Consider the following 24,123-nt stretch of genomic DNA (forward strand, 5'->3'; position numbering starts at 1 on the left):
AGCAGATCCCTGCTCTCCGCAGGCCTGAGCCCTGGTTCTGCAGGAAGGCAGTCCCTGGCCTGAGGCTGAGTTTCTTTGCCTCTCCCCTGGCCTAAGCAGTCCTACTTTCAAAAAGGCCTGAGTTGGCCTGACCAGGTGGTGGTGCAGTGGATAGAGCATCGGACAAGGTCGCCAGCTTGAATGCGGGCTCATCTGGTTTGAGCAAAAGCTCACCAGCTTCAATCCAAGGTCTCTGGCTCGAGCAAGGGGTTATTCAGTCTGCTGAAGACCCGCGGTCAAGGCACATATGAGAGAGCAATCAATGAACAACTAAGGTGTCACAACAAAAACTAATGATTGATGCTTCTCCTCTCTTCATTCCTGTCTGTCTGTCCCTGTTTATCCCTCTCTCTGACTCTCTCTCTGTCTCTATAAAAAAAAAAAAAAAAGCCTGAGTTCTAGGTACAAGCCTGCAGCTCCCATTTTTTTCAGCTCATTATTTTTCTAAAGACTGGAGAAAACCAACTGGAGTCTATCTTTCATACACAAAGGCAGCTTGTTCCTCATATATCTGGGTCAGGCACATAGAAGTAAATAAAATGAACGGTCCCTGTACAGATGGCCCAGGGCTCTCCCTGAAATTTGGCAAAGTCCTTTCTTCTCCCATGCAGTCTCTAAACAGAAAAAGGAAAGGGTGCCTAGAAGAGAAAGATTGAGACCCTCAAGAAAATGGAATATAAGCTCAGAGAGGCCCAAGACTCTTCCTCTGCAGGAAGCCAGGATGACAATCACCAGAGAGCACTTTGCAATTTTTCTCATTTTTTGGAACAGGTCAAAGAGAATATTTAAGCACTTAATAAGTGTCAGGCACTGGGCTAGCACTGGAGAGGAAGAAAAACATGGTCTTCCCTTAAGGAATTTATGGGGTGTGTAAAGATATAGTGAAATATGACAAGGGTGGTGGGTAAGGGTGAGCGTGAGGGCGTGGTGGGAGGAGTAAGGCATGGGATGTATTGGAGGGAAGAGGGAATCAGAATTTGACCTGTGATTAGCAGGGAGCCCAGAGATGGGAGAAAAAGGGCATTGTAGCCAGACAGCAGATAGGGGAAAGACAGTATGTGAAAGAGCACAGTGAATTCTTGGAACTGCAAGGTCATATACTGCGTATGATAAAGGGGTGGGTGACAAATGAGTCTGGAGAGGTAGGAGGGGCCCCTCTAAGAGACTAAGGGCTATGAGGGAATTCAAGGATGAACAAGACAGGCTCTACACGCTCACGGAGCCAGAGTCTCATTGGGACAGAAGACAGGCACATCAATAGTTAGTTACATGGCAATCTGGGAGAAGCCATACTTCTCTTCTCATCAGGCCACAGGACCAGTGTTCATGGGCATCTGGTTAAGAAAGTCCCTGGAATTAACAACCTTTTCTAATCTTTTTGTCAACAAGCTGAAAATATGTGGTCTGCCTGTTACTTTGGTTAAATTGAATCCTCGGTTAGATAAACTTTCCCAGAGAGTAATGATTACGGGTTAAGGACAACCTGAGGAAAATTTTAGTTTTGGGCCTTGGGGACTAGGTTGTTTTTTGTTTTAGGGCTAAGCTACTTTTCTTACCGAAAAGCCAAGACATACCTGAATCACAGCAAAATGACAATTATAATAAAACACAAATAAGCTTCCAGAAAAAAAATGACCATATCATAAACTTTTAAAAATTAAAATTCATTTAAATCCCAAGTTGACAAAGAGTTATTTTAGAGTTCAAACTAGATTAGCTGATCCTCAAGAAAACACTGGACACAGCAGAAATGAAACCTTTGGACCAGACGTGTAGCCCAGTACAGTGTGGGGGAGGGAGCTCTTTCCCACTGGTTGGTGAGGAGCCAAGAGGAAAAGATTCTTCAACCATCTTTCCTAGGCACTCTGCCTGGCCTTGCTTTTTTTGTTTATTCACTAACATGTTTTCATTAGTCTCATCACTGTTAGCTCAACCCATTGCACTGTTTTGTAATCCTGAAAGCAGCCACTTTGGAAGAATTTGCTGGAAGAACGGTAGGAAAGACCATGCCACTGTTCTGCCTCCCCTCATCCTCTGGTTTCCCCTCCACATTTCCATCTTAGGCACCCAGAACTTTATACCTGGGAGAACTTTACAGCAGTTAGAGTCCCTACAAATAGAATGTTGGTGAGCGGTGACTTCCTGGCCCAGGATATCAGATGGGGCTGGCTGATCATCAGGAAGATGAGGCGCGGACACTGATAGACCCATTCTGTCAGGTTTCTCCTGACACAGGCCACGATTCTATGAAGCAAATGCCTGGTGCTCTAAGTTTGAGTCCTAGGAGGAGTTCAGACGGGTGTGATCAGTACGATGATTTCAGGAAAGGCTTCCTGAAGGAAGACACAACTGCTTAAACCTGGTGCAGAAGACATGACCACACTGCATCCATCTGTAAGGCAGCACCAAACTGAGGAAGTAGAAAGCTCAGAAGGACAGACGTGCAAGATCTTTGTGCCTGAGGTTGAAGTGTCCCAGGGGGTGGGTTGATGAAGTCCGGGTTGGGTCTGAATCTGGCTCTGGCTCTGGCTCTGCCATGTCCTAGATGGGAAGTCTTGGTGTAGTGACTTAACCTTCTTCGCTGAGCCTTGGTTTTCTCATTAGTCACCAGAACCAAAGCTACTTCACAGGGTTTCTGTGCAGGTTACATAATATTTCATTCCTCCTTTCAACCTCCCGTGTCAGGATGTCTCTCTTTTCTACCTTCTGGGTCTGTTTCTGTGGGTGGGTGGCCTAGCGGAGGAGCTGACTTGGCAACCTCTGCTGGGGTGCAGTCTTCCCTCCGCGTGCTGCGGGAAGTGCCTGGGCAGGATCTGGGAGCTCGCCAGTTGTAGACAGGTATTTCCAGTTCGGCCAGATGGGAATGGGGGAGGAGATCACTGGAGCCCAGGTGCTAGGTGGATCCCCTGGGAGAGTGAGGGGAGCCCTGCTCCCCGCCGGGTGTTTGTGCCCCAGGCTCAGATTTCTCCCGGGCTGCGGCTTCTGCGGCTTTCTAAACCAGTTGGGGAGGGAAGGGGTCGAAGGGAGCGCACACTGGAAGGAGGGCTGCGCGGAGCCAGCGGAAGGCCGGCTCTTTAAAACTCCCGGAGCAAGGGCTCTGACCCACCGCCCCTCCGGCCTTTCTGCGCCTGGTCGCACTGCTCTCCTCAAGGGGGCGACCTGCCCACATGACGCCAAGTCCTGCTCGCGGGAAACTACAAGTCCCAGGCCACCCGGGGGTCATGCCCGCCTCCCCAGTCTCTGCTGTCTCCATTGGCCGGCGGCGGCGGGGATTGGCAGTCTCCAGGGCGACGGGAGGCGCTCGGGGCATCTGAGGCGGGAGGCGGGTCCGCCCCCTATTGTGTCGCGAGTGGAGTGAGCAAGCCGCGAGGAGCAGGTGAGGGCGTGGGCGTGCTAGAGGGAATGGAATGGGAGTGCCCTCGGGGGTAGGGGTGGGTGGGATAGAGAAAGGTGAGGGAGTAGGGGGCACAGGAGAAGGAGGGGAGACTTTTGAGATAAGTGGAATTCTCTGGGGCGCAGAACTAGGGGAGTTCTGGGAAGGAAAGTGAAATTCTTGGTGGGTGGGTTTTTCCTGGGAACTGGAGGAGTTCTGGAGGTAAAACGCGCGCGCGCTTGTGTATGTAGGGGGCTAGTTCTTGGTGGGTTCCAAAAGCAGAGAGGAGTTTCAGGAGTCCGGAGAAGGTGAGGGCAAAGGAAATAGGGGGGTGGGGCATCAGAAGTGTATTGTAGCCCTGGCAGGGTGGGTCAGTTGGTTAGAGCCTGTCTTCTTGGTACATCAAGGTTGCAGGTTGGATCCCCGGTAAGGGCATATATAAGAATCAACCAATGAAAGCATAAATAAGTGGAAAATAGTAAATTGATCTCTCTATCTCTCTCACTCGGACCTGCTTCCCCCTGCCTCTAAAAAAATCAATAAATTTTTTTTTTAAGAAGTGTATTGTGGGCTGTGGCAGGAGAATTCAAGGAAGGGAAATTCACAGGAGGAGTGGATGGGAGAGGTGGGTAGGGATTCTGGAGGAGACAGGAAGGGTGTCCCTTGTAGCACAGAGGATCTGATGAAGTGCAGAGGACCTTCATTCTGATGCAATTGGAGATCAGGGTTGAAAAATAGGCTTGTGTGGTGGTGGTGGTGGTGGTGTGTGTGTGGGGGTGAGAAGCAGAGACAACTGCAATGGGGATACTGGGAGGACGAAGGGGTGGCGAGACCAGACAGGTGAGGACATGCTGTGGGGCAGAGGAGGTAGAAAAATTTTAGGAAAAGCAGAGGAATTCTGGGGACACCTGGGTTGTTAAGTCTCTTGCAAAACTGAACCAGTATGGGAGAACTGGCTAGGGCCATTAAGTAGAGGCAGGGGGCAAGCTGAGAGACTTAGCTATGTTTTATGGCCAGTTGGGTTCTGGGAAGCCAAGAGTGAGGTGGAGGCCCAGAGCAGAGTCCACTTGGATTTTTCAGGCCCATGGCAATACCTCCCACCCCACCCCACCCCATCCCCTAACCCTTCATCCCCAGGCCTCACCCTATGGACTCATGCTTTTTTGGGTTTTCATGGATCGTGCCCCTAGGGTTGGGGAAGGGAGAGGCTGTAAACCCTGACACTGAAGATACTGGAGTGAGTGGGAGGAATTGGGGTGAGCGGCAATGGGTCAGGGTGTCTGGTGGAAGGAGGCTGCCTGGCAGCATCATGAAGAGGAAGTGGCACAGGCTGCCAGCTCAGGGACCTGCCCAGACCTGGAGGGTGTTGCCTGGCCCCCCAAAACAGTTGGTGGGGAGGCGGCTCCCCCTCTTCCAAGTTTTTAACTCACCCACTGCTAAAGTAGTGTTAGGAGATTGAGTGGAGAAAGAGGTACTGGTTCCAGGATTCATGGGAGCTGGGAAAATGGAGCAAGGAATTTTATAGGGGACCCCTGGGGACCACTTTCTAATCCACACTTTGCCTCTGACTGGCTTTATGGCCGAGTGGGGCTCTCTGAGAGTCTCCAGTTCCTTATTTTTCACCACAGGAGTAGGGAGTACTAGTTCTACCTCCTATCTGGTACCTCTTTATTAGAACCAGGACGAGGGAAATAGAAGGAAAAGGAGGCTGGGCTGTGAGAACTCGTCATCCTTGTTTCCCTGAACATTTTTTTTCTGAGTGTATAGGAACCCTGTTCCCTCCTGCTTCAGTTTTTCGAGAACCTCAGTAACCCGTTTCCCCAGAATTCCTCTGTGTTTCCTAAGACCCACCCTCTAGCACAGCCTGACCTGCCTGCCTCTCCCTGTCAGTATACCCTCCTCCTCCCCTTGCTCTCATCCCAGGATTTACTCCCCAAGGGGCGGGTGTCAAAATCTCTGGTCTCCTCTATTCCTTCCTCCTACTTATCTGCTTCATCTCCTTTCTCTTCCTTTGCTCCTCCTGGCTCTTCTCTAACTGTGGGGTTTTACCTAGTTTTCAGTGTTGGCCAACTCTGCATATCACTTTGTGTTTGCCATTTAGATCTGGTGGTGCTCCAGAGAACAGCTTCCTCAGGTGTTTCGTGAACCAAGCCCTAACCGTCCAGAGGAGTGGGAGCTGAAACCTGTTACCTGATCAGAAGGATTGACCAGCCTGTGGACATCCCGGGCCCCTCCACCTGGGCCCCTGTGGATAGGGGGGGCCGGGTGAGCAGGCAGCTGGGCTATGGTTTGGTGCCTTAGTCTGGCCATCCTCAGCCTGGTCATCAGCCAGGGGGCTGACGGTGAGCTGGACTCGAACTCCCTGTTAGCTTTGGGGTAGGGATGTTCTCCAAGTTCTCTGTGAGCATGCAGGGTTCTGCAGAAGTTGAGGGTTCCTTTAATTACTCAGTCCTAAGGAGCCCGCTGAGATGCTGATGGGACTTCCCCTCCCCTCCCAGCTCTGACCTGGGGCCCTGCTGTTCCTCATGCCACCCACCATGCAGGTCGAGGGAAGTCTGAGGTGATATCCGTGGTTGGCCGGGCTGGGGAGAGTGCTGTGCTGGGTTGTGACCTGCTGCCCCCAGCTGGCCGGCCCCCCCTGCACGTCATTGAGTGGCTGCGCTTTGGGTTCCTGCTTCCCATCTTCATCCAGTTTGGCCTCTACTCTCCCCGAGTGGATCCTGATTACATAGGTAAGACTTAGCTGCAGGTCAGAGGTATCACCAACAAAGGAGAGCTAGCTAGGTGGGAGGTCTCCTTAACTGCTCTTTCCCTGCTCTGACCTGGCATCCAGCTCCACTGCTTCAGTTCTGCTTAATAAGCATGCCTGTGCTCCCTACACTCACATTCACACACACTAAAGTATGTGCTGTTCAGAATTTCATGTGGTCTATTCCAAGGGAGATCCTACAGCCCTGTTTCAAGTATCCCACTTAATTCTGTAATTGCTTTTCTAGATTCCATCACGAAGCTTCCCAGGCTCCATCCTGATCTTCCCTGGTCTCCCCATATGGCCCTGTCCTGGTCCCTGGCTCTGCTGTCAGCTCACTCTCCTGCCCTCTCTCCACTTCACTGTCTTTACTGATAGTTTGGGGGTTCTAGGCCTATAGGACCTGGGCTGTTGGGGCAGTAGGGTGGGTGGGTCTCTGACCTGTCTACTTCTCCAGTGTGGACTCAGTCTGATTACGAGTGCAGAAGAACATGTGCGCACAGGTGAGTTGGGGAGGGCCAGGTTCCCAAAAGATGAGGAAATGGAAGGGGCTGGGCTGGGTTGCTGCTCCAAGTGGCTCCTGTATGACTTTAAAATAGTGTATAGGCCTCCCTGGGCCCAGGTGGCTCACTCAAAGCTCAGATTCCTCTTAATCCTAGCTGGAGCCTTAATCCCAGAGATTTAGTGCAGGTCTCAGAGGGCAGTATACGGGAGGCCCTAAGGTTGGGTCCTTTAGGAGCCTAGGAAGGAGGAAACCCAAGAAAGGTCCCCTGGGGAAGTCAGTGGTGGTGGGGGGGGTAGGGGCTTTTTTTTTTTTTAATTTGAATTTAGGAGAAGCCATAGGATTGGCTGAGCTCTCACCAAAGGGCTGGCTGAACAAAGGGGAAGAGGCTCAGGCTGGTGCTGCCCAAGGGAAGAGTTTGTTTTCAAACTGGGGGCAATTGCTGGCAAACAGCCTAGTGTGAGCGTTTTGTGTCTACATAGCCCCCCCCCCCCCACCGGAGACTTGATGAAAGTGGGCCTTGGTTAGAGAGAAAGCTGCCGTGCCTACCAGCCCTCCCTCCTGCCTCTGCCTGCTGGCTGGGAAGGGTGTGGGCTGCTTGACTGAGGCTGGGCAGATGCACAAGATGCCTCACTAAGGCAAGGGCAGGAGAAGAGAGAGAAGGGCTTTTCCTGGGATTCTACCAGGCAGATGAGCAACCTTTCTCCTTCCCTCTGCCCCTGCCCTATCTCGAGGTCTGGCCAGCAACTTCGCTACCTGTGGGATTTCTTTTCTGTCTTCCGGGGCTGTGAGCAATAACCTCTGGGGCGTTCTTCCTACCCTTTCCCTTTGTGTTCACCCTGCCCCCAGTCTGGAGCTCCTGGTTGGGCCAGAGCTAGTCTGTAAGAGTCAGGTCCCAGGGGGTGGGGGGAGGCCCTGTGCCCATTAACTCTTTACTGCCTCCCCATGTGGAAGGGGCCTCTCATCCTTTGTGTAGGGGACTCTGAACTGTTGCTAGGCAACAGGAGATGGAAGTTGCTAAAGACAATGCTGTTCTGTCATAAACCCTCTGGGCAAGCGAAGGGACAGTGGCCTGGGACTGTGTGTGAAGCTGATGCCGAGATTGTGGGAGGAACCATGGAAGTGTCTGGAGCTTTAGGGGCTGTACTGAAGGGGAAGCTTCCAACCATTAAGTATTCTAGAATCATTCTAGCTGAGGAGACTAGATTTATAGGCCAGTATGAAAACAGTAAAAGACAGTATAAATCCAGCTAAGGCTAAATGCAAGGCTTAAGTTAGTCACCGAGTGTGAAGTGCTAGCATAGAGAGTGCCCTCCTGGCCTGAAACGTGACCAGGCATCAGAGGGAAGAGAGGCGTGCCTTAAATCTTTTTATACTTGGAGACCAGTGAAATTAGAATTATTTCAGGGATCGCTAAGGCAGAAATCGCCCTGAGCATAAGTGAATTCGACTAAAGTCGTCATTGGGTCTATAATCTTAATACAATATCAGGGTGCTTAACTCTTTCTTTCATGGACTGGCATGAAATTTCTGGTAGACTGGTCTGCGGCCCAGTGATTGAAAAACGCTGTTCTACTTAACCTTTCCTGGGGTGGGTCTTAGGCCAGTCCTTCTAATCCACGGGACCTGCTTTAGGTTTATTTACTTCCATGCTATATTTCTTGGGAGTTTTAAGTTGCCCCAAACAGCAGAAGGGACATGAGTCTTCTCTCTGTCCCGGGTTGTTTGATATAAATCAGTTATCTCATTTTGCTTTAGAACAACTCAGCTCCCTCTAGTCATCTCCCCTTACTGCCTTTTGTCCTCCAAAACTCTCTGCATAATCACAGCTTCCTGGAAGCTTTCCATACTCCTCTTGCTTCAGAGTCTCTGGGAATATGTGGGCACATTTAGCACCATTTTTAAAAACTATGTGCATATGAACTTGCACATGAATGCGAGTGTGGTTTTCCTGCTCTCTGAGAGCTTGCGAGAGCTAGGGTGCACCTTCTGTTTCCTTTATACATCCCAGCATGCCGGGAGGTCTCAAGTCCATCATGACCAGTAAGGAAGCGACAGAGCCAGGCCTTCTTTCTCCAGATGGTCATACCTGGGCCTGTGGGTAGAAAGTGGGTCTTAAGGAGGTGGATCTATTGTAGGACTCAGGTGGACTCAGAACTGCCTTCCCTGGCCACCCTCCTGTTCTTCTTGTACGGGTCTAGGAGTCCATATCTCACAGAAAAGATAGTACATGCATTATGCTTCACTGGATGTTCTGGCCAACACACATTTGGGACTGTTACCCCCTGGCTACCAACACCCTGGAGCAGAGGTGGATTAAGGTCGGTTGAGAACCCGAGCGCAGAAGAAAATAATTGGACCCCTTACATTAGAAAAAAGTGTAAAGTTGAGGTTTTGCGGGGCCCTTCAGAAGTTGGGGCCCAGGGTGCGCGCCCAGTGTGCTCACTGTTAAATCTGCTTCTGCTCTTGAGAACACACTGAATGTGCTCAGTGCGATACCTTGAGCATCACATGATCCTAACACTAGTGTGCAATGGAAGGTATGACCATCTGGAGAAGGAAGGCCTGGCTTTGTCGCTTCCTTACTAATCATGATTTTGGAAAGAAGCTTAACTTTAGTTTCTTCCTCTATAATAGAATTTTGAGGAGGATTAAATATGGTAACAATGCATGGCCCATATTCAATTTCCCTTCCCTCTTCTGCCTTCTTTATAGAGCTCGAAGATCACCACAATGAAAAATTACTATCACATGGCAGTTAGAGGAGACTGAAGTCTGTGGTCTGTGGGGTTCTATGGCCAGGTAGATTAGGGTTACTGAGGAATTCCACTGGTGGGTGGAAGGGTGTGATTATGTTAAATATTTACCTGCAAGGCCTAGGCTTATCTCCAAGGTGGGGATTTAAACACCAAGCCCTTTAAGCAGGCCCACCCTTCCTGGAGAATCCACACCCCTAGACTTAATTCTTGGGAGAGAAAAGTCCCTGCTTAACAATCACAAAGCTGGCTCCACTTGATCCTCCTCTTCTTCTCTGATGGCATTAGGGGTGCTGTAGATTTAGATTAGAGTCCAAAAAGATTACCTAGAGGTAGAATGAAAGCAGATTGGAGGGAGTGAGCGCACTAACAGCTTTAGAATTTCTACTACTGGGAAGGGCTGATTTGGGGGCACAGTCTGATTGGTTGGAGTGGGCACAATGCTAAAGGACTTGTGTCTTTTATCCATATGAAAGTTCAAGGTGGGGTGGGCAGCTGATGGACAGGCTGGAGGGGGGAGAGACCTGTCAGTAGGCTGTTGGAGTAATGCAGGTGAGAGATACCCAAGACTAAACTAAGAGATACCCAAGACTTTACTAAGGTAAAGGTGGTAGAGAAGGAACTTGAAAGATTTACTGAACAAGCAGAGGGAGAAGTAATGGAGAGAAGAATGGGCGATGCCAGGTTTCTGGTAGCGTGACTTGGTGCATGGTGGTGCTGTTCACTGATACAAGGTAAGAGAAGGGAGATGATGTATTATCAGGTATGGGACAGCCAGAACTGAATGCAGGCTGCTGATTTCAAATCTTAAGCTCGTTTATTTGTTCACTAATCTTTATTTGACCACCTGCTGACACCAGGCACTATGCCACCTGCCTTTCCTACATGATCTCTCTCCTCCACCCCACCCAGATTTCTCTCTCATTTTATAGATCAGGACACTGAAGTTGGGAGAGATTAGTTACTTGCCCCGAGGAATATACAGCAGAGCTATCATTCTTTCTAGGTTTAGGTTGCACTGCCAGGGACCTGTGAGGGTGTCTGGGGTGCAGGGCTGTCAGGGGAGTTGCTGAGGGATTTGGGGGCATCCTCAGTCTCAGTCTGGTGGTGTGATGTGGATGCGGACCAAGGGTGGGAATGCACCGTCTGCCTGTGTTGGGCTGTGTGGCTCTGTGGAGCTCTGTGTAGTCAGCTGGGGTCTGGGTGTCCCCGGGTGTGAAGGAATAGGGGGGCGGAGTCTGCTGACCTTGCTGCATGGCTGGGCTGGACTTTGGCCACCCTAAAGCGCTTAGGCCACTGATTATAGCTCTGAGGGATTAGGGTAGGTCTGGGTCTCTGCTCAGGCCCCAGACACTGCTAAGGCTTCTGGGGACAGAGGCTTCTAGCAGGAGGAGTAGTCATGGGGTCCATATCTTCTCGTCCTACAGAAAGCCTAGGGATGGGCAGATCCTGAAAGAACTGAAGGATACTAAATGTTGGCTCTTCAACCTGCTGCCCCCAACAGTCCTGGAAACTGTCCAGCTCTTTAGCTCTGGCTTTCTCTTTGTCTAGACTGGGTCCCCACTGCTAAAAGGCAGGAGCAATCGGGGGGCAGATTGAGGGATCTTCCCTCAATGACCCTCTGTGCCTCCCTGGACCTACTCTATCTGGTTAACTGGGAGAGACTGGGCCTGTTTGGGGCATCTTGAGAATGATCAGTGTGCCCAGGGTTTGGGGCTCTCTTGGGGTCCCTGCAGCACCCTGATTCGGGGCTCCTCCTCTAGGGCGAGTGCGGCTGCAGAAAGGGGCATCTCTCCAGATCGAGGGCCTCCGGGTGGAAGACCAGGGCTGGTACGAGTGCCGCGTGCTATTCCTGGACCAGCACAGCCCTGAGGACGATTCTGCTAATGGCTCCTGGGTGCACCTCACAGTCAATTGTATGAAGCTGGGCACAGGATGATGGGACCTCTGGCTGGTTGTGGGGAGGAGAGGATGGCAGTTCCACTGCTCCACCCTGCTGACACCCTTATTTGCTCTCACTATTTGCATTCTACCCCTCCTACCCCCACCCCTGCCCTTTCCATTCTTCAAATCTAAATTCAGTCTATCTTCTAGGCTCTCTGTTAGGAACTTCCTCTTCCCCCCTCTTCCCTGCTCCTGCCTCCCTGTCCACGACAGAGTAATGGGTAAGGGGGTGGAGGCTCTTGGGCCCTGAGGGAAACACAGATCACATATATACAGCCTTTTTTTTTTTTCAAAACAGCTTTTAATCTAATACCACATGAATTCTTTCTCAACCTTAAGAAGGAAGAGGGTCATAATCATTCCCATTTTATAGATGAGGAGATGGGGGTGCAGGGAGCCTGGGTCATGCCACTGATTAGGGGCACAGCAGAGTCGATAGCCCTGACCTCGTGACTCCCAGAACACTGCTCTTCTGGAGAGCCTCGCTCTCCCTTGGCTCCGAGCACACTGCCTGTTCTCAGCCCCAGTTGCCAACTCTGCAAGCCAGTTTTGGGATGGGCTGGTGCCATCCGCACTTGGTCCTGGGTGCTGCAGATAGGGTGGACCTGGGCTGGGGGTTCCTGTGAAGCAGGGTGGGCTGAGGGCTGCAGGCCTGATCTGTCTCCCTGCCTTTGGGCTGCTCTCCCCTCTAGCAGCCCCTGATGCCTCTTTCTTTGCAGCGCCCCCTCAATTCCTGGAGACACCTCCGCAGGTGCTGGAAGTTCAGGAACTGGAGCCCTTGACCTTGCGTTGTGTGGCCCATGGCAGCCCCCAGCCGCATGTGACTTGGAAGCTCGGAGGACAGGTCCTTGGCCACGGCCAGGGCCAGATGCAGGTGAATCCTGTTGCTGGGCAGAGTGGACCAGATAGAGTGTGAGGGGGCAGGTGGAGGCCCGGGATCGGGGTTGGGGAAAGGGCTGGCGATGTCCTGTCTGGGAGGGGCTTTGCATTGGTTCCTGATCCTGGGGTGCTGCCTCCTTCTGCTGGCCAGCCTTGGAAGTGCAGGGTCTGAGGCCTTCTGGAGGGGGCCTTCCCCCTCCACTCCTACCCTAGGTGCAGAATGGGACGCTATGGATCCGGCGGGTGGAGCGAGGCAGCTCTGGAATCTACACGTGCCAGGCCTCCAGCACGGAGGGCAGCACCACCCACTCCACCCAGCTGCTTGTGCTAGGTGCTCTCGGTGGGGAGGGCTGGGGACTGGGGCATCTGTGTGTGAGGCCTGGCTTGTGGCTGGGATTGTACATGGCTGGAGCTTGGAGGACAGGGGCCAGGGGAGAGTGAGGGAGCTCCAATACAGGCTGTTTCTCTAAAATCAGCTTCTTAAATTTTAAAAGGGTCAGTAAACAAAGAGACATTTAGTGCACAGTGATGCAGCTTAAGTGGAAAGAGCAAGGGTGCTGGGGTTAGAGCGTGAGCTCTGTGATCCCCTTGCCCTCTGGTTCCCCATCTCTATAAAGAGATGCATATCTACTGCCTCAAATTCTAGGATTCTTTTTTTTTTAAAGTTTATTTTTATTTTTTTCTTTACAGGGACAGAGAGAGAGATAGATAGGGACAGACAGACAGGAACGGTGAGAGATGAGAAGCATCAATTATCAGTTTTTCATTGCGATACCTTAGTTGTTCATTGATTGCTTTCTCATATGTGCCTTGACCACGGGCCTTCAGCAGACTGAGTAACCCCTTGCTTGAGTCAGCGACCTTGGGTCTAAGCTGGTGAGCATTTTTTATTTTGCTCAAGCCAGATGAGCCCGCGCTCAAGCTGGCGACCTCGGGGTCTTGAACCTGGGTACTCGGCATCCCAGTCCAACGCTCTATCCACTGCACCACTGCCTGGTCAGGCCAAATTCTAGGATTTTGATAAGAATTTATTAGTGATCAGCACATAGTAATTATTGGCCAAAAGGCAGTGTTGAATAATGGTTAAGGGCAAATTCTGTGGGATTGGGAAGGCCTGAATGCGAATCTTACCGTATCCACTGACCTTAGGCAACTCACCTCACAACCTTTCTGCCTGTGAGCCTTTATTTCTTCATGTAGGAAGTAGAGACAGTAATTCCTACCACAAAGGCTCTTAGGATTAAATGAGATGATGCAGTGCAGTGCTTAGCAGGGCATCTGGCCTGCCTTTTACTGACAACTCATGTGGTAGGAGCCCAGAGAAGGGAGAGAGCAGTGCAGCAGTAGAAGTTAGAGCTGGGGCTCTGGGGCTTGGCCAGGCTCCACGAGCAGCTTTCTAGGCTGGGGGTTCAGAGAGCGAAGGCCTGGGGACAGAAGGGAGCCCGGCATAGAGCAGAGCGAGCTGTCCACACTGACCTGACAGAGATGCTCATAAGGGTGGACCTAGGAAAAGATAGTTGGCCAGGCAGGGAGGGGTTGGATCAGGAGGGCTGGGTCAAGAAGTTTGAACTTCATGTGGTAGGAGACAGCAGCTTTTGTGGGTTCTTGAGCAGGAGTGTTTTGTGGCCAAAGAATCAATGGCCATTCAGTGCATGGATGGCCATTAAAGTAGGAGAGGTGGCAGAGCCTGGGTTCAGGGATCACTACAGCATCTGGGGGTAAGGTACTAGGTACCTGGGTTAGGGGAGGAGACAGAGGTGATTTAAGTTAGGGCAGATGAGGGGTATGGAGGATAAATTAGTGGAGAGTTAGACCTGAAACCCCTTTCCAGCACACTTGCACAAAGAGTTTCTAGGCAGGAGAAACTGGGTGAAGAAGTGTTCCAGAGGGCAGATCCAAGAAGAACAGTAGAAGTGAGTTCAGGTTTTTGGGAAGACTGTAGGCTGAGGCCTCTCCTTCCCCTTGTATTCCCCCAACAGGACCCCCAGTCATCACGGTGCCCCCCAAGAACAGAACGGTCAATGCCTCCCGGGATATTTCCTTGGCCTGCCAGGCTGAGGCGTACCCTGCTAACCTCACCTACAGTTGGTTCCAGGACAGCGTCAATGTCTTCCACATTAGGTGGGGTTCTGGAGGATGGGGGTGGGGAACTGGTGGTGGGCAGTGTTCGAAGAGCCTCTTAGCTGAGCAAGGCCTGGACCCCTCCCGACATATGCCATATTACAGCCGCCTGCAGTCACGAGTGCGGATCCTGGTGGATGGGAGCCTGTGGCTGCAAGCGGTCCAGCCTGATGATGCTGGCTGCTACACCTGTGTGCCCAGCAACGGCTTACGACGCCCACCCTCAGCCTCTGCCTACCTCACGGTGCTCTGTAAGCCTGACACCTGCTCTCCTCAAAGCCTGCTTCCCTCCCCTGGGCCAGGCCAAGCTCCTCTTGCATAATTTGCCACTGTTTCTCCCCAAGACCCGGCCCAGGTGACAGTGATGCCTCCTGAGACACCTCTGCCCATAGGCATGCGTGGGGTGATTCGATGCCCAGTTCGTGCCAACCCCCCGCTGCTCTTTGTCAGCTGGATGAAGGATGGGCAGGCCCTGCAGCTGGACAAGGTACAGGCATGGGGCAGGGGAAGGAAGGTCTCAGCTTTTTTTCTTCTAGTGAAGGCAGCTGGGGTGGAGTTAGTTTAGTTTAATCCAATCCACTGACTGAAACATTCACTTATCACCAGGTTCTGTGCAGGTTGTTGCATAGGGAACAGCGACAAAGAGACTTCCACACTTAAGGAGGGCACAGCCTAGAAGGGGGGGGGAGAATAAGAGAGACACTTTTCTGGAATGCCAGGGATAGAGGAGGCGCCTTCTTGATAGGGACTGGTCAAGGATAGATCAGCTACAGCCTGGGACTTTGTTGATAGGCCTTGAAGGGTAGGCCATACAGAAACCGGGGCCCAGAGTGAGAAAACAATATAGTGCATTTATGACAAAGTGAGTCATCCATCTTGGTGGGAGTACCTGTGTGGATGTGAATGGTGCAGAGAAAGCTGGAAAGACAGGCTGATGCCAAAAGAAACTCTGGATACCAAGTTAATATTACCTCATCCCACGGAGATTGGGATCTTTTGTCTGCAAAGACTATAAATTCCTTTGAATTCTAGTGTCCCTAGGGCTTCTGCAATAACAGCACTCAATACAGTTTTGTTTCACTGTTTAAAAAAATGTCTAAAGGCAGTTGGAGGCAGTGAAGTTGCTTGAGCAATGGTGTGATAGCATTGTAGCTATAGCGGGAGTTGAATTTGTTGGATGAGATAGAGGGAGAGAGGGTTCAGGGCTGGTGAGGGGTCCAGATGAAAGGTTTATGTATCCTGAATTAGAGAGGAGAACATGAAGATGGATGAGCCTCATGTCTAGACAAACAAGCCTTCCTAGAAGGACAGACCTGGTGAGTGTGTAGATGGGGGGGTGAGGGAGGGAAAAGAAGGAGTTAGCTGTTAGCAAGGACAGCGGGGCTTTTAACACAGAAGTAGGGAAGCCAGGAAAAGGATCTGATTTGGGGTAGGGGACACTGACTTTAGGCACGGAGTGCTGGGAAAACAAAGAGATGAGGTCCCAGCAGGCAGGGGCCCCCCACAGTTCAGCTGCAGCAAGTGCCGTTCCCACTGTATTCCCTGCAGTTGTGCAGTCGTAGTTTTCACACCCATCCGGAGTGTGAAAGGGAGATGGAGGACTGGAACGCAGAGAGGGCAGGCCTCAAGGTGGAACTGTGGTGTCCTCTCCACAGCTGTGGGCTTCTTGGACCATCTCCTCCCTGGTGGCCTTTCTCCATCTCAGTCTTGCCTCTGCTGACTTTATCTCTTTGTCATCTCCTCTTCCCTCCAGTTCCCTGGCTGGTCCCAGGGCCCAGAAGGCTCACTGGTCATTGCCCTGGGGAATGAGGACGCTCTGGGAGAATACTCCTGCACCCCCTACAACAGTCTTGGCACTGCAGGGCCCTCCCCAGTGACCCACGTGCTGCTGAAGGTGAGGCTTGGTGAGCCAGCAGCAATGGGTCAGGTGGCTGACAGTGCACCCCGTGTGAACACTTGGCTGGTAGAGGTGTGTGTGTGGGGGGCTTCCAAGTCTGGGTTTTCTATGGTGGTCACAGCAGGAGCTGTCAGATGCCATTCCAGTTTTTTCTTTTGTAGCGATGGTGCTAGGAAGATGGGACAGCAGTCACACAGCACATCCATAGTCAGATACTCTTTCCACCCCACCTGGACTAACCATTTAAAAAAATTTTTTTTTAAATTTATTCCTTTTAGAGAGGGGAGAGAGAGAGAGAGAGAGAGAGAGAGAGAGAAAGAAAGAGAGAAAGAGAGAGAGAGAGAGAGAGAAAAAGAAAGAAAGAAAGGGAGAAAGGGGGAAGGAGAGCAGGAAGCATCAGGTCCCATATGTGCCTTGACCAGGCAGGCCTAGGTTTTGACCCAATGACCTCAGCATTCCAGGTCAATGCTTTAACCACTGCCCACTACAGGTCAGGCCACTCACCAGCCTCGACCATGCCACCTCCCTCTCTGGAGGTGTTTCCTCTCTCTCTCTCTCTCTCTCTCTTTTTTTTTTTTTTTTTTGAATTAAGTGAGAGATGGGGAGGCAGGGAGGCAGAGAGACAGACTCCCACATGTGCCCCAACCGGGATCCACCCAGCAAGCCCACTAGGGGGCGATGCTCTGCCCATCTTGGGGCTGCTGCTCTGTTGCTTGGACAGAGCTATTTCAGCGCCTGAGGTGGAGGCCATGGAGCCATCCTCAGTGCCTGAGGCCAAATTGCTAGAACCATTCGAGCCATGGCTGTGGTAGGGGGAAAGAGAGAGAGACAGACAGACAGACAGACAGACATAAGGGGGCTGGGGGGAGAAGCAGATGGGTGCTTCTCCTGTGTGTCCTGACTGGAATCGAACCTGGGTCTTCCACGTACTGGGCCGACACTCTATTGCTGAGCCAACTGGCCAGGACCTGGAGGTGTTCTGTAGGGACCTGTACACTTCCAGAGAGATCTCTTAGTCCCCCAGTCTTCTCTGTCCTAACAGGGAACAAAGACATGGAGCTAGAGAGAGAGTGAGAGAGATGAGACTGAGCTGTGGGACTGGGAGTCCCAAAAAGGGGACAGCTGTGTGAGAGAGGCCCTTCCCAATGCCAGCTCTGGCTTGCAGGCACCCCCAGCTTTTCTAGAACGGCCCAAAGAAGAGTATTTCCAAGAAGTAGGGCGGGAGCTACTCATCCCCTGCTCTGCCCAAGGAGACCCTCCTCCTACCGTCTCTTGGGCCAAGGTAAGGCTCCTGAGCCCGCTTTGCCTGTACTCTGCTCAGTACACCCCTGCCTCTCCATGCCCCTGGCCCTTCTATGGGAAGCTGGATGTGGGAAGGGAAGGGTTCCAGAGGTAGGGTTGGGGGAGGCTGGAGGTGCCTGGAGAAATAAGCGGCGCCCTTGGTGAGGGGTGGCTGCATGTGTCCTCAGGGCTGACCAGTGGTTCTGTAGGTGGGCCGGGGGCTGCAGGTCCAGGTCCAGGTGGACAGCAACAGTAGCCTCATCCTACGACCTTTGACTAAGGAAGCCCATGGGCGCTGGGAGTGCACCGCCAGCAATGCTGTAGCCCAAGTGTCTACCTCCACGAATGTCTACGTGCTGGGTTAGTGGCTTCATAGCCATCTGGGGGCTGCAGGAAACCATCTGGGACAGGAGATGGGGAACCAATTTTGGAAGCTCAGATGGGGATGGTGGGTGGAAGACCCCTGGGAAGATGGGTGTAGGGCAGAGGCTCTGGGCTCCTCTTTGTCACATTCCCTTTGAGCCCCAAATAATCCCTCCCTCCATTCCCCCCTATCTAGGCACCAGTCCCCATGTTGTCACCAATGTATCTGTGGTACCTTTGGCCAAGGGTGCCAATGTCTCCTGGGAGCCTGGCTTTGATGGTGGCTATCTGCAGAGATTCAGCGTCTGGTATACCCCATTGTGAGTGACCCGCAGGCCACTCTGCTCCTCTCCACCCTGATACTCTCTGGCCCTCTGCCTTTCCTCCCAGTCCTCCATCCCAGTCCTCCAACTGGGCTGCCTGATTTACAGAGAATCTTGGTGACCCTGGATAGCTGAGGGGAGGGGGAGAGGTCAGCTCTCTGGGCTCCAAGCTTTCTGGTCTTCCTAGTTGATGTGGTTCCTCATTTCCTCATGTCCTCCAGGGCCAAGCGTCCTGACCGAGCCCACCATGATTGGGTGTCCCTGGCAGTGCCCGTGGGGGCTGCTCACCTCTTTGTGCCGGGGCTGCAGCCCTACACCCAGTACCAGTTCAGTGTCCTAGCTCAGAACAAGCTGGGGAGTGGGCCCTTCAGCGAGATCGTCCTGTCTGCCCCTGAAGGTGAGAGACCTCTCACCCCAGAGCAGCAGACAAGGATGGGGAAGGGATGGCAGGAAAAGCCTGGCTGTGGGAGGATCTAGGAGGGCGGAGGCAGAGGTGCTGGGCAGCTTGGGGCCCAGACAAATTTGTGGAGGATGATCCAGGCTTGTCTTTAGGGGCTCTGGGATAATGGTTGGGCACTGGGGGTCGTGAGAAACCAGGGGAAGTGGGGGAGAGCCCTGGAAATCCTATTTCCTCTATGCCTGTCTGTCCCATTCAGGACTTCCTACCACACCAGCTGCCCCCAGACTTCCTGTGACAGAGATGCTACCTCCCTTGTCCCCTCCTCGAGGTCTGGTGGCACTGAGGACACCCCGTGGAGTACTACTGCATTGGGATCCCCCAGAACTGGTCCCTCAGAGACTGGATGGCTATATCCTAGAGGGCCGACAAGGCTCCCAGGGCTGGGAAGTGCTGGACCAGGCTGTGGCAGGCACAGAAATGCAGCTGCTGGTGCCTGGCCTCATTAAGGTTAGTGTGGGCGGTGGGCACAGGGAGTTCTGTGGCTCTCTAGGCCCCAGCTCCATTTCCCAAACGTGATCTCACCCAGATTTGACCATCTTCCTGGCTTCTACTTCACCCTGACCTCCCAACTTCTGGGTCTTTTGAATGGGGCTGGGGTTGGTGGTCAGGTTGGGCACTGACCTCCTTCCTGGACCTCCTGCCCCCAGGATGTTCTCTATGAGTTTCGCCTTGTGGCCTTGGCCGGTGGCTATGTCAGCAGTCCCAGCAACTCGGCCAATGTCTCCACTTCCGGTGAGAATGGAGGGCTGGCTGAGGCTGGGGCCTGGGGTCTCTGAACCCGCTGAGTCTAGACACCGACCCTCCCTTGTGGCCCCTTGTGCAGGCCTGGAGGTCTACCCCTCACGTACCCAGCTTCCAGGCCTCCTGCCACAGCCTGTACTGGCTGGTGTGCTGGGCGGGCTCTGCTTCCTAGGGGTGGCCATCCTTGTGAGCATCCTGGCTGCTTGCCTAACCAGCCGACACAGGGCTGCCCACCACCACCGCAAGCGCCTCCGCCAAGGTAGGGCCAGCCCCCATTCGCACCTCCTACTTGGAGGAAAGCCCTCCCTCCTTAATCCCGTACCCAGCTTTGCCCACACTATTCCCAGCCAGATGGGGTTGGGTGCCTGCCGATGGGTGAAGGTCTGGGCCGGGGACTCTGGAGGGCCCTGGGTTTGCCTGTGTCACTTCTGGTTCTCCTGCCCTTACAGATTCACCTCTTCTCTTCTCTCCACCTCGGTTGTCAGCTCCACTGTAAGTCCTTTCTCCTTCTGGGCTTCCTTCTGCCTTCCCATAGTGGCCCCCTATTCTCTGCACCTCAGGGTGGGAGTCATGGGAGGTAGAATAGAAATGAGAGGGAGGTGAGAATGGGCATGCAGAGCCCAGCCTGGGGATGGTCCAGTGTTGCCTGCTTGTGCCTACCTCCCTCTCCATGTGGGTCCTTTCTCACTAGCTTTCCTAGCTCTACTCTGTTGTGTACCAAACATCTCCAGGCTTGGTGCTGGTTCCTGGGAGAGAGTCTGGCCCTTATCACAGATCCGGATCTCCTATCTTTCCCCAGCTCTGCTCCAGGCTCAGGCAGTCCTGACAGCATGGCCAAGATGAAGCTCCAGGCTTCCCCAGTCCCCAGCCTGCGTCAGAGTCTGTTCTGTGGGGAGCCCACGGGGTCCACCAGCTGTCTTCCAGATCCTCCACCTAGCCGGGGGCCCTTGCCCCTGGAGCCCATTTTCCGGGGACCAGATGGGCGCTTTGTGGTGGGACCCAACGTGGGGACTCCCCGAGAAATGTCAAGTCTTGAGTGGGTTGAAGCTCAGACCCCGGCCCAGCGTCAGGCCAAGTCCTATGACTGCAGCAACAGCAGCCCCAGTGGGCTGCCCCAGCCCCTCTGCATTGTAGACATCAGCCCTGTGGGGCCCTCTCCTGCAGCCACGCCCAGCCCCCTGCCACGTTCAGTACCCCTGCTCCAGTACCTGAGCCTGCCCTTTTTCCGGGAGATGAATGTGGATGGGGACTGGCCCCCTTTTGAGGAGCCTGGTTCTGCTCCACCCCCAGATTACACGGACATCCAGCCCTGCCCAACCTCATCTGTCCTTCAACCCCTGGACTCCCCCACTGGATCCCCCAGGGCAGTGCTTCCTGGGGCTGCGGTCAGGGCTGCTGCTGCCCCAGAGGCCCCGTACACAGCACTGGCTGACTGGACACTGAGGGAACGGCTGCTGTCAAGCCTTCTCCCTGCTGCCCCTCGGGGCAGTCTCACCAGCCAGAGCAGTGGGCGTGGCAGTGCCTCTTTCTTACGGCCCCCCTCAACAGCCCCCTCAGCAGGAGGCAGTTACCTTAGTCCTGCTCCAGGAGACACCAGCAGCTGGGCCAGTGGCCCTGAGAGGTGGCCTCGAAGGGAGCATGTCGTGACAGTCAGCAAGAGGTAAGGGTGGTCCTTGCCCATCCCCACGCTGGCCCTAGTCCTGCCCTGTCATCTCCCACTTTCTCCCCACCCCTCCCCTGATACCTCTGCTTTCTCTGCTCCACTCCCAGTTTGGCCTGAGGTCCAGGGATCCTCAGGGGAAACTCATGGCCCTACCTGAATTTGGGAAGCCCAGGTTCAGGCTTTTCTGTCCACCCTCTATTCCTTCAGCCACCCCACACATTTGTTCCTTTTTACAGGAGGAACACATCTGTGGATGAGAACTATGAATGGGACTCAGAATTCCCTGGGGACATGGAATTGCTGGAGACTCTGTACCTGGGCTTGGCTGGCCCTCAGTCCCAACCTGAAGCTGAGCCAGAGCTAGGTGTGTGAACCCTCTAGAAAGGCAGGCACCCCTGGCCTTGCTGTTGTTCCCCCATTGCCTTATGAACCAGTGTTATCCCAGTTGGGTCCTGGGCCCCCGGTTCTCTCGTCTTGCTCCCTTGGTTCATCTAAACTGCAGGCATCTGAGGCTCATGGTGCCAGTGAGCCTCAAGACTTTTTCTTTCATTGTTCTGCCCTCCTCTTGCAGGTGCAAAGACGCCAGAGGTGGGCTGCCCCCTGAGCACTGCCCATGCTCCTGGCCCGGAGGCCCGCTGTGCTGCACTTCGAGAGGAATTCCTGGCTTTCCGTCGGCGGCGAGATGCCACTAAGGCCCGACTACCAGCCTATCGACAGCCATTCCCCCATACTGAACAGGCTACTCTGCTGTGAACACCTTAATGTGAGGCAGGGTGAAGGCACACGAACTCCACAAAGGATTTCCTGACAAGACCTAGCTCTGGCCTAGGGAACTGCCTAGTGAACTTCACCAGGTCTTGTCCTGGTGAAGCCCAGACATAGACCCTGATTGTAGGCTTGGATGGGCATGGTGTGGGATGTATGTGCCGAGCCCCTGGACCCAGAGGTAGATTTAACTGCAGGTGTCCTGGGCATGCGCCCTGGGCCCCAACTTCTGAAGGGCCCTGCAAAAGCCCAACTTGACACTTTTTTCTAATGTAAGGGGCCCAATATTTTCTTCTGCTCCCTGGGCCTCAACTGACCTTAATCCGCCTCTGCCTGGACCCTGGGGACCAGAACAGGGATCCTAGGTCTGCTGAAGGTGGGTGTGTGGGTGTGTGGGTGTGTGAGTGTGTGGATGTATGGTGGTGGTGTTGGTGTTGGTGGTGGTCATGATGTGGGTGAGGTTTTATACAGGTGAATAAAGAAAGTAAAAAACATAACTATGTTGTCTGGCTTTGTATTTGAGGAAGGTGGGAAAATCTCAAACTCTTAAACGGAGGAGATTCTTCCTAAATGAGTGGAGGTACATTCAACATCCACTCAAAAAGCATTTATTGAGTACCTACCAAAGTCACCTACTAAAGACCAGCCATTTAGCTAGATCAGGGGTCGGGAGAATCTTTTTGGCTGAGAGAGCCATGAACGCCACATATTTTAAAATGTAATTCCATGAGAGCCATACAACAACCCGTGTACATTACGCATTATCCAGTAAAAATTTGGTGTTATCCTAGAGGACAGCTGTGATTGGCTCCAGCCACCCGCAACCATGAACATGAGTGGTAGGAAATGAATGGATTGTAATACATGAGAATGTTTTATATTTTTAACATTTTTTTAATTAAAGATTTGTCTGCAAGCCAGATGCAGCCATCAAAAGAGCCACATCTGGCTCGCGAGCCATAGGTTCCTGACCCCTGAGCTAGATGCTGAGAAAATATAAAGTTCACTTAACGCAGTATTTTTCAACTGCGGATTAGCAGTTAAAAAAACTGCGCTAAGTGATGTCTTTGTACTAGGGAATTCTTTCTAGTCAGTAAGGCAGACAAGTAAACGATGATGCAGCCAGTTCTGTGATAAAGCGGTGTGTTGGTTATTGTGGTAGCACAAAGGAAGGAGTCAACACTGAATGCTTACAGCATGTGCTGGTACACCTGCTTTATGTGGGGGATCCTCGGAGTTTCCCGAGTGGGAACAATGATAGCTAACAGCTGAGCACTCCCGATGTGCTGGCACTGCTCTAAAATCCTTACAAGTATCAGTTAATTCTCTACAACTGAGGTAGGTAATACTATTAGACTAGGGAGCTGAGGGGTCCAGTGCTTTAGTAATTTGTCCCAAATTCAATAGTGGGTGAGGTGTAGGGCAGGTGAAAATCAGTCAAGGGAGGGAAAGCACCCTAGGCAGAGGACAAGTCTATGTGAAGGCACAGGAGTAAAAACAGCCTTCTAAGGGAATGGCCCAGAGGTCTGGGTAGGATTGGGGAAAAGAATGGAAAAGGGGGAGGACACCGGCTAATGTCTTTGAAAACAAGGCAAAACAGGGTTCTACCGTACATGAAGAACTCCAACCATACAGGAACTTCACTGATGGATGCAAGTAGGGACTGGCCCAGGGGGACTTTTCAGCTGAAGCCTGAAAGGGGGTAGTACTGCAGCCCCCAAACTGCTCTCCACTCTCAGAATTGCCAGCGTCCTCCATTGGGGCTTCCTCTTTTGAGCCCTCCAGAATTAAGGAGAAATGCCAGATCATAGAAGGAGATGAAGGGGAGAGCTGTCAGGTCTGAACCCTGGGTCCCAGGCAAGGAATGATCTCACTGAGTTTTCCTGCCTAGGCTTGATGTAGGTGTGGGTGCTGTCCTGACCTGCAAGCCCCAATCTGGTCACACCCTAGTCAACTTTTTGGGGGGGAAGGGAGTGTTTTCTTGTGCCTCCGTTTACCTTATCACCATTTTTAAACCAAGAGGATTCTTCTCACATAAACTCGTCCACAGTCTTGAGCTGACCTAGGCAGAAAGTTTCCCACTAGGGTATAAGTCTGCTGGCTCTGGGGTGTGGGGCTGGAGGTTGTACTGGATGAAGACCACTGCCGCTGCCCTTGGAGACCCCAACTTCCCAGATCTTTTAGTCGAGGATCTCGTCCACAGTCCCTTTCTTCTAACCAAGGTTCAACACTTGGACTAAGGCTCCTTTAAACCCTCCTAGTACTCG

The 24,123-nt window shown here is 52.7% G+C and overlaps 1 protein-coding gene across 3 annotated transcripts; it reads left to right on the plus strand.

Annotated features, from left to right (window-relative positions):
* Positions 1 to 2,884: 2,884 nt before the first annotated feature.
* IGSF9 (immunoglobulin superfamily member 9) lies at positions 2,885 to 22,337 on the plus strand. Of its 3 annotated transcripts, none has more exons than XM_066261689.1 (21): positions 2,885 to 3,415; positions 5,514 to 5,754; positions 5,956 to 6,144; positions 11,183 to 11,335; positions 12,083 to 12,237; positions 12,456 to 12,573; positions 14,222 to 14,363; positions 14,469 to 14,614; positions 14,708 to 14,850; positions 16,117 to 16,257; positions 17,426 to 17,542; positions 17,751 to 17,901; positions 18,101 to 18,224; positions 18,449 to 18,624; positions 18,956 to 19,134; positions 19,335 to 19,419; positions 19,511 to 19,687; positions 19,878 to 19,920; positions 20,228 to 21,088; positions 21,328 to 21,455; positions 21,663 to 22,337. In XM_066261689.1, the coding sequence occupies exons 2-21, from the start codon at positions 5,697 to 5,699 to the stop codon at positions 21,842 to 21,844; spliced, it is 3,468 nt and encodes a 1,155-aa protein (XP_066117786.1). In that variant the 5' UTR covers positions 2,885 to 3,415; positions 5,514 to 5,696; the 3' UTR covers positions 21,845 to 22,337. The 3 variants fall into 3 exon arrangements, with proteins under 3 accessions (XP_066117786.1, XP_066117785.1, XP_066117784.1); XM_066261688.1 differs by having other exon boundaries at positions 14,756 to 14,850; positions 18,884 to 19,134; XM_066261687.1 differs by having other exon boundaries at positions 2,886 to 3,415; positions 18,884 to 19,134.
* The last annotated feature ends 1,786 nt before the right edge of the window (positions 22,338 to 24,123 follow it).

This window comes from Saccopteryx bilineata, chromosome 2, assembly GCF_036850765.1.
Source record: "Saccopteryx bilineata isolate mSacBil1 chromosome 2, mSacBil1_pri_phased_curated, whole genome shotgun sequence".
NCBI lineage: Eukaryota > Metazoa > Chordata > Mammalia > Chiroptera > Emballonuridae > Saccopteryx > Saccopteryx bilineata.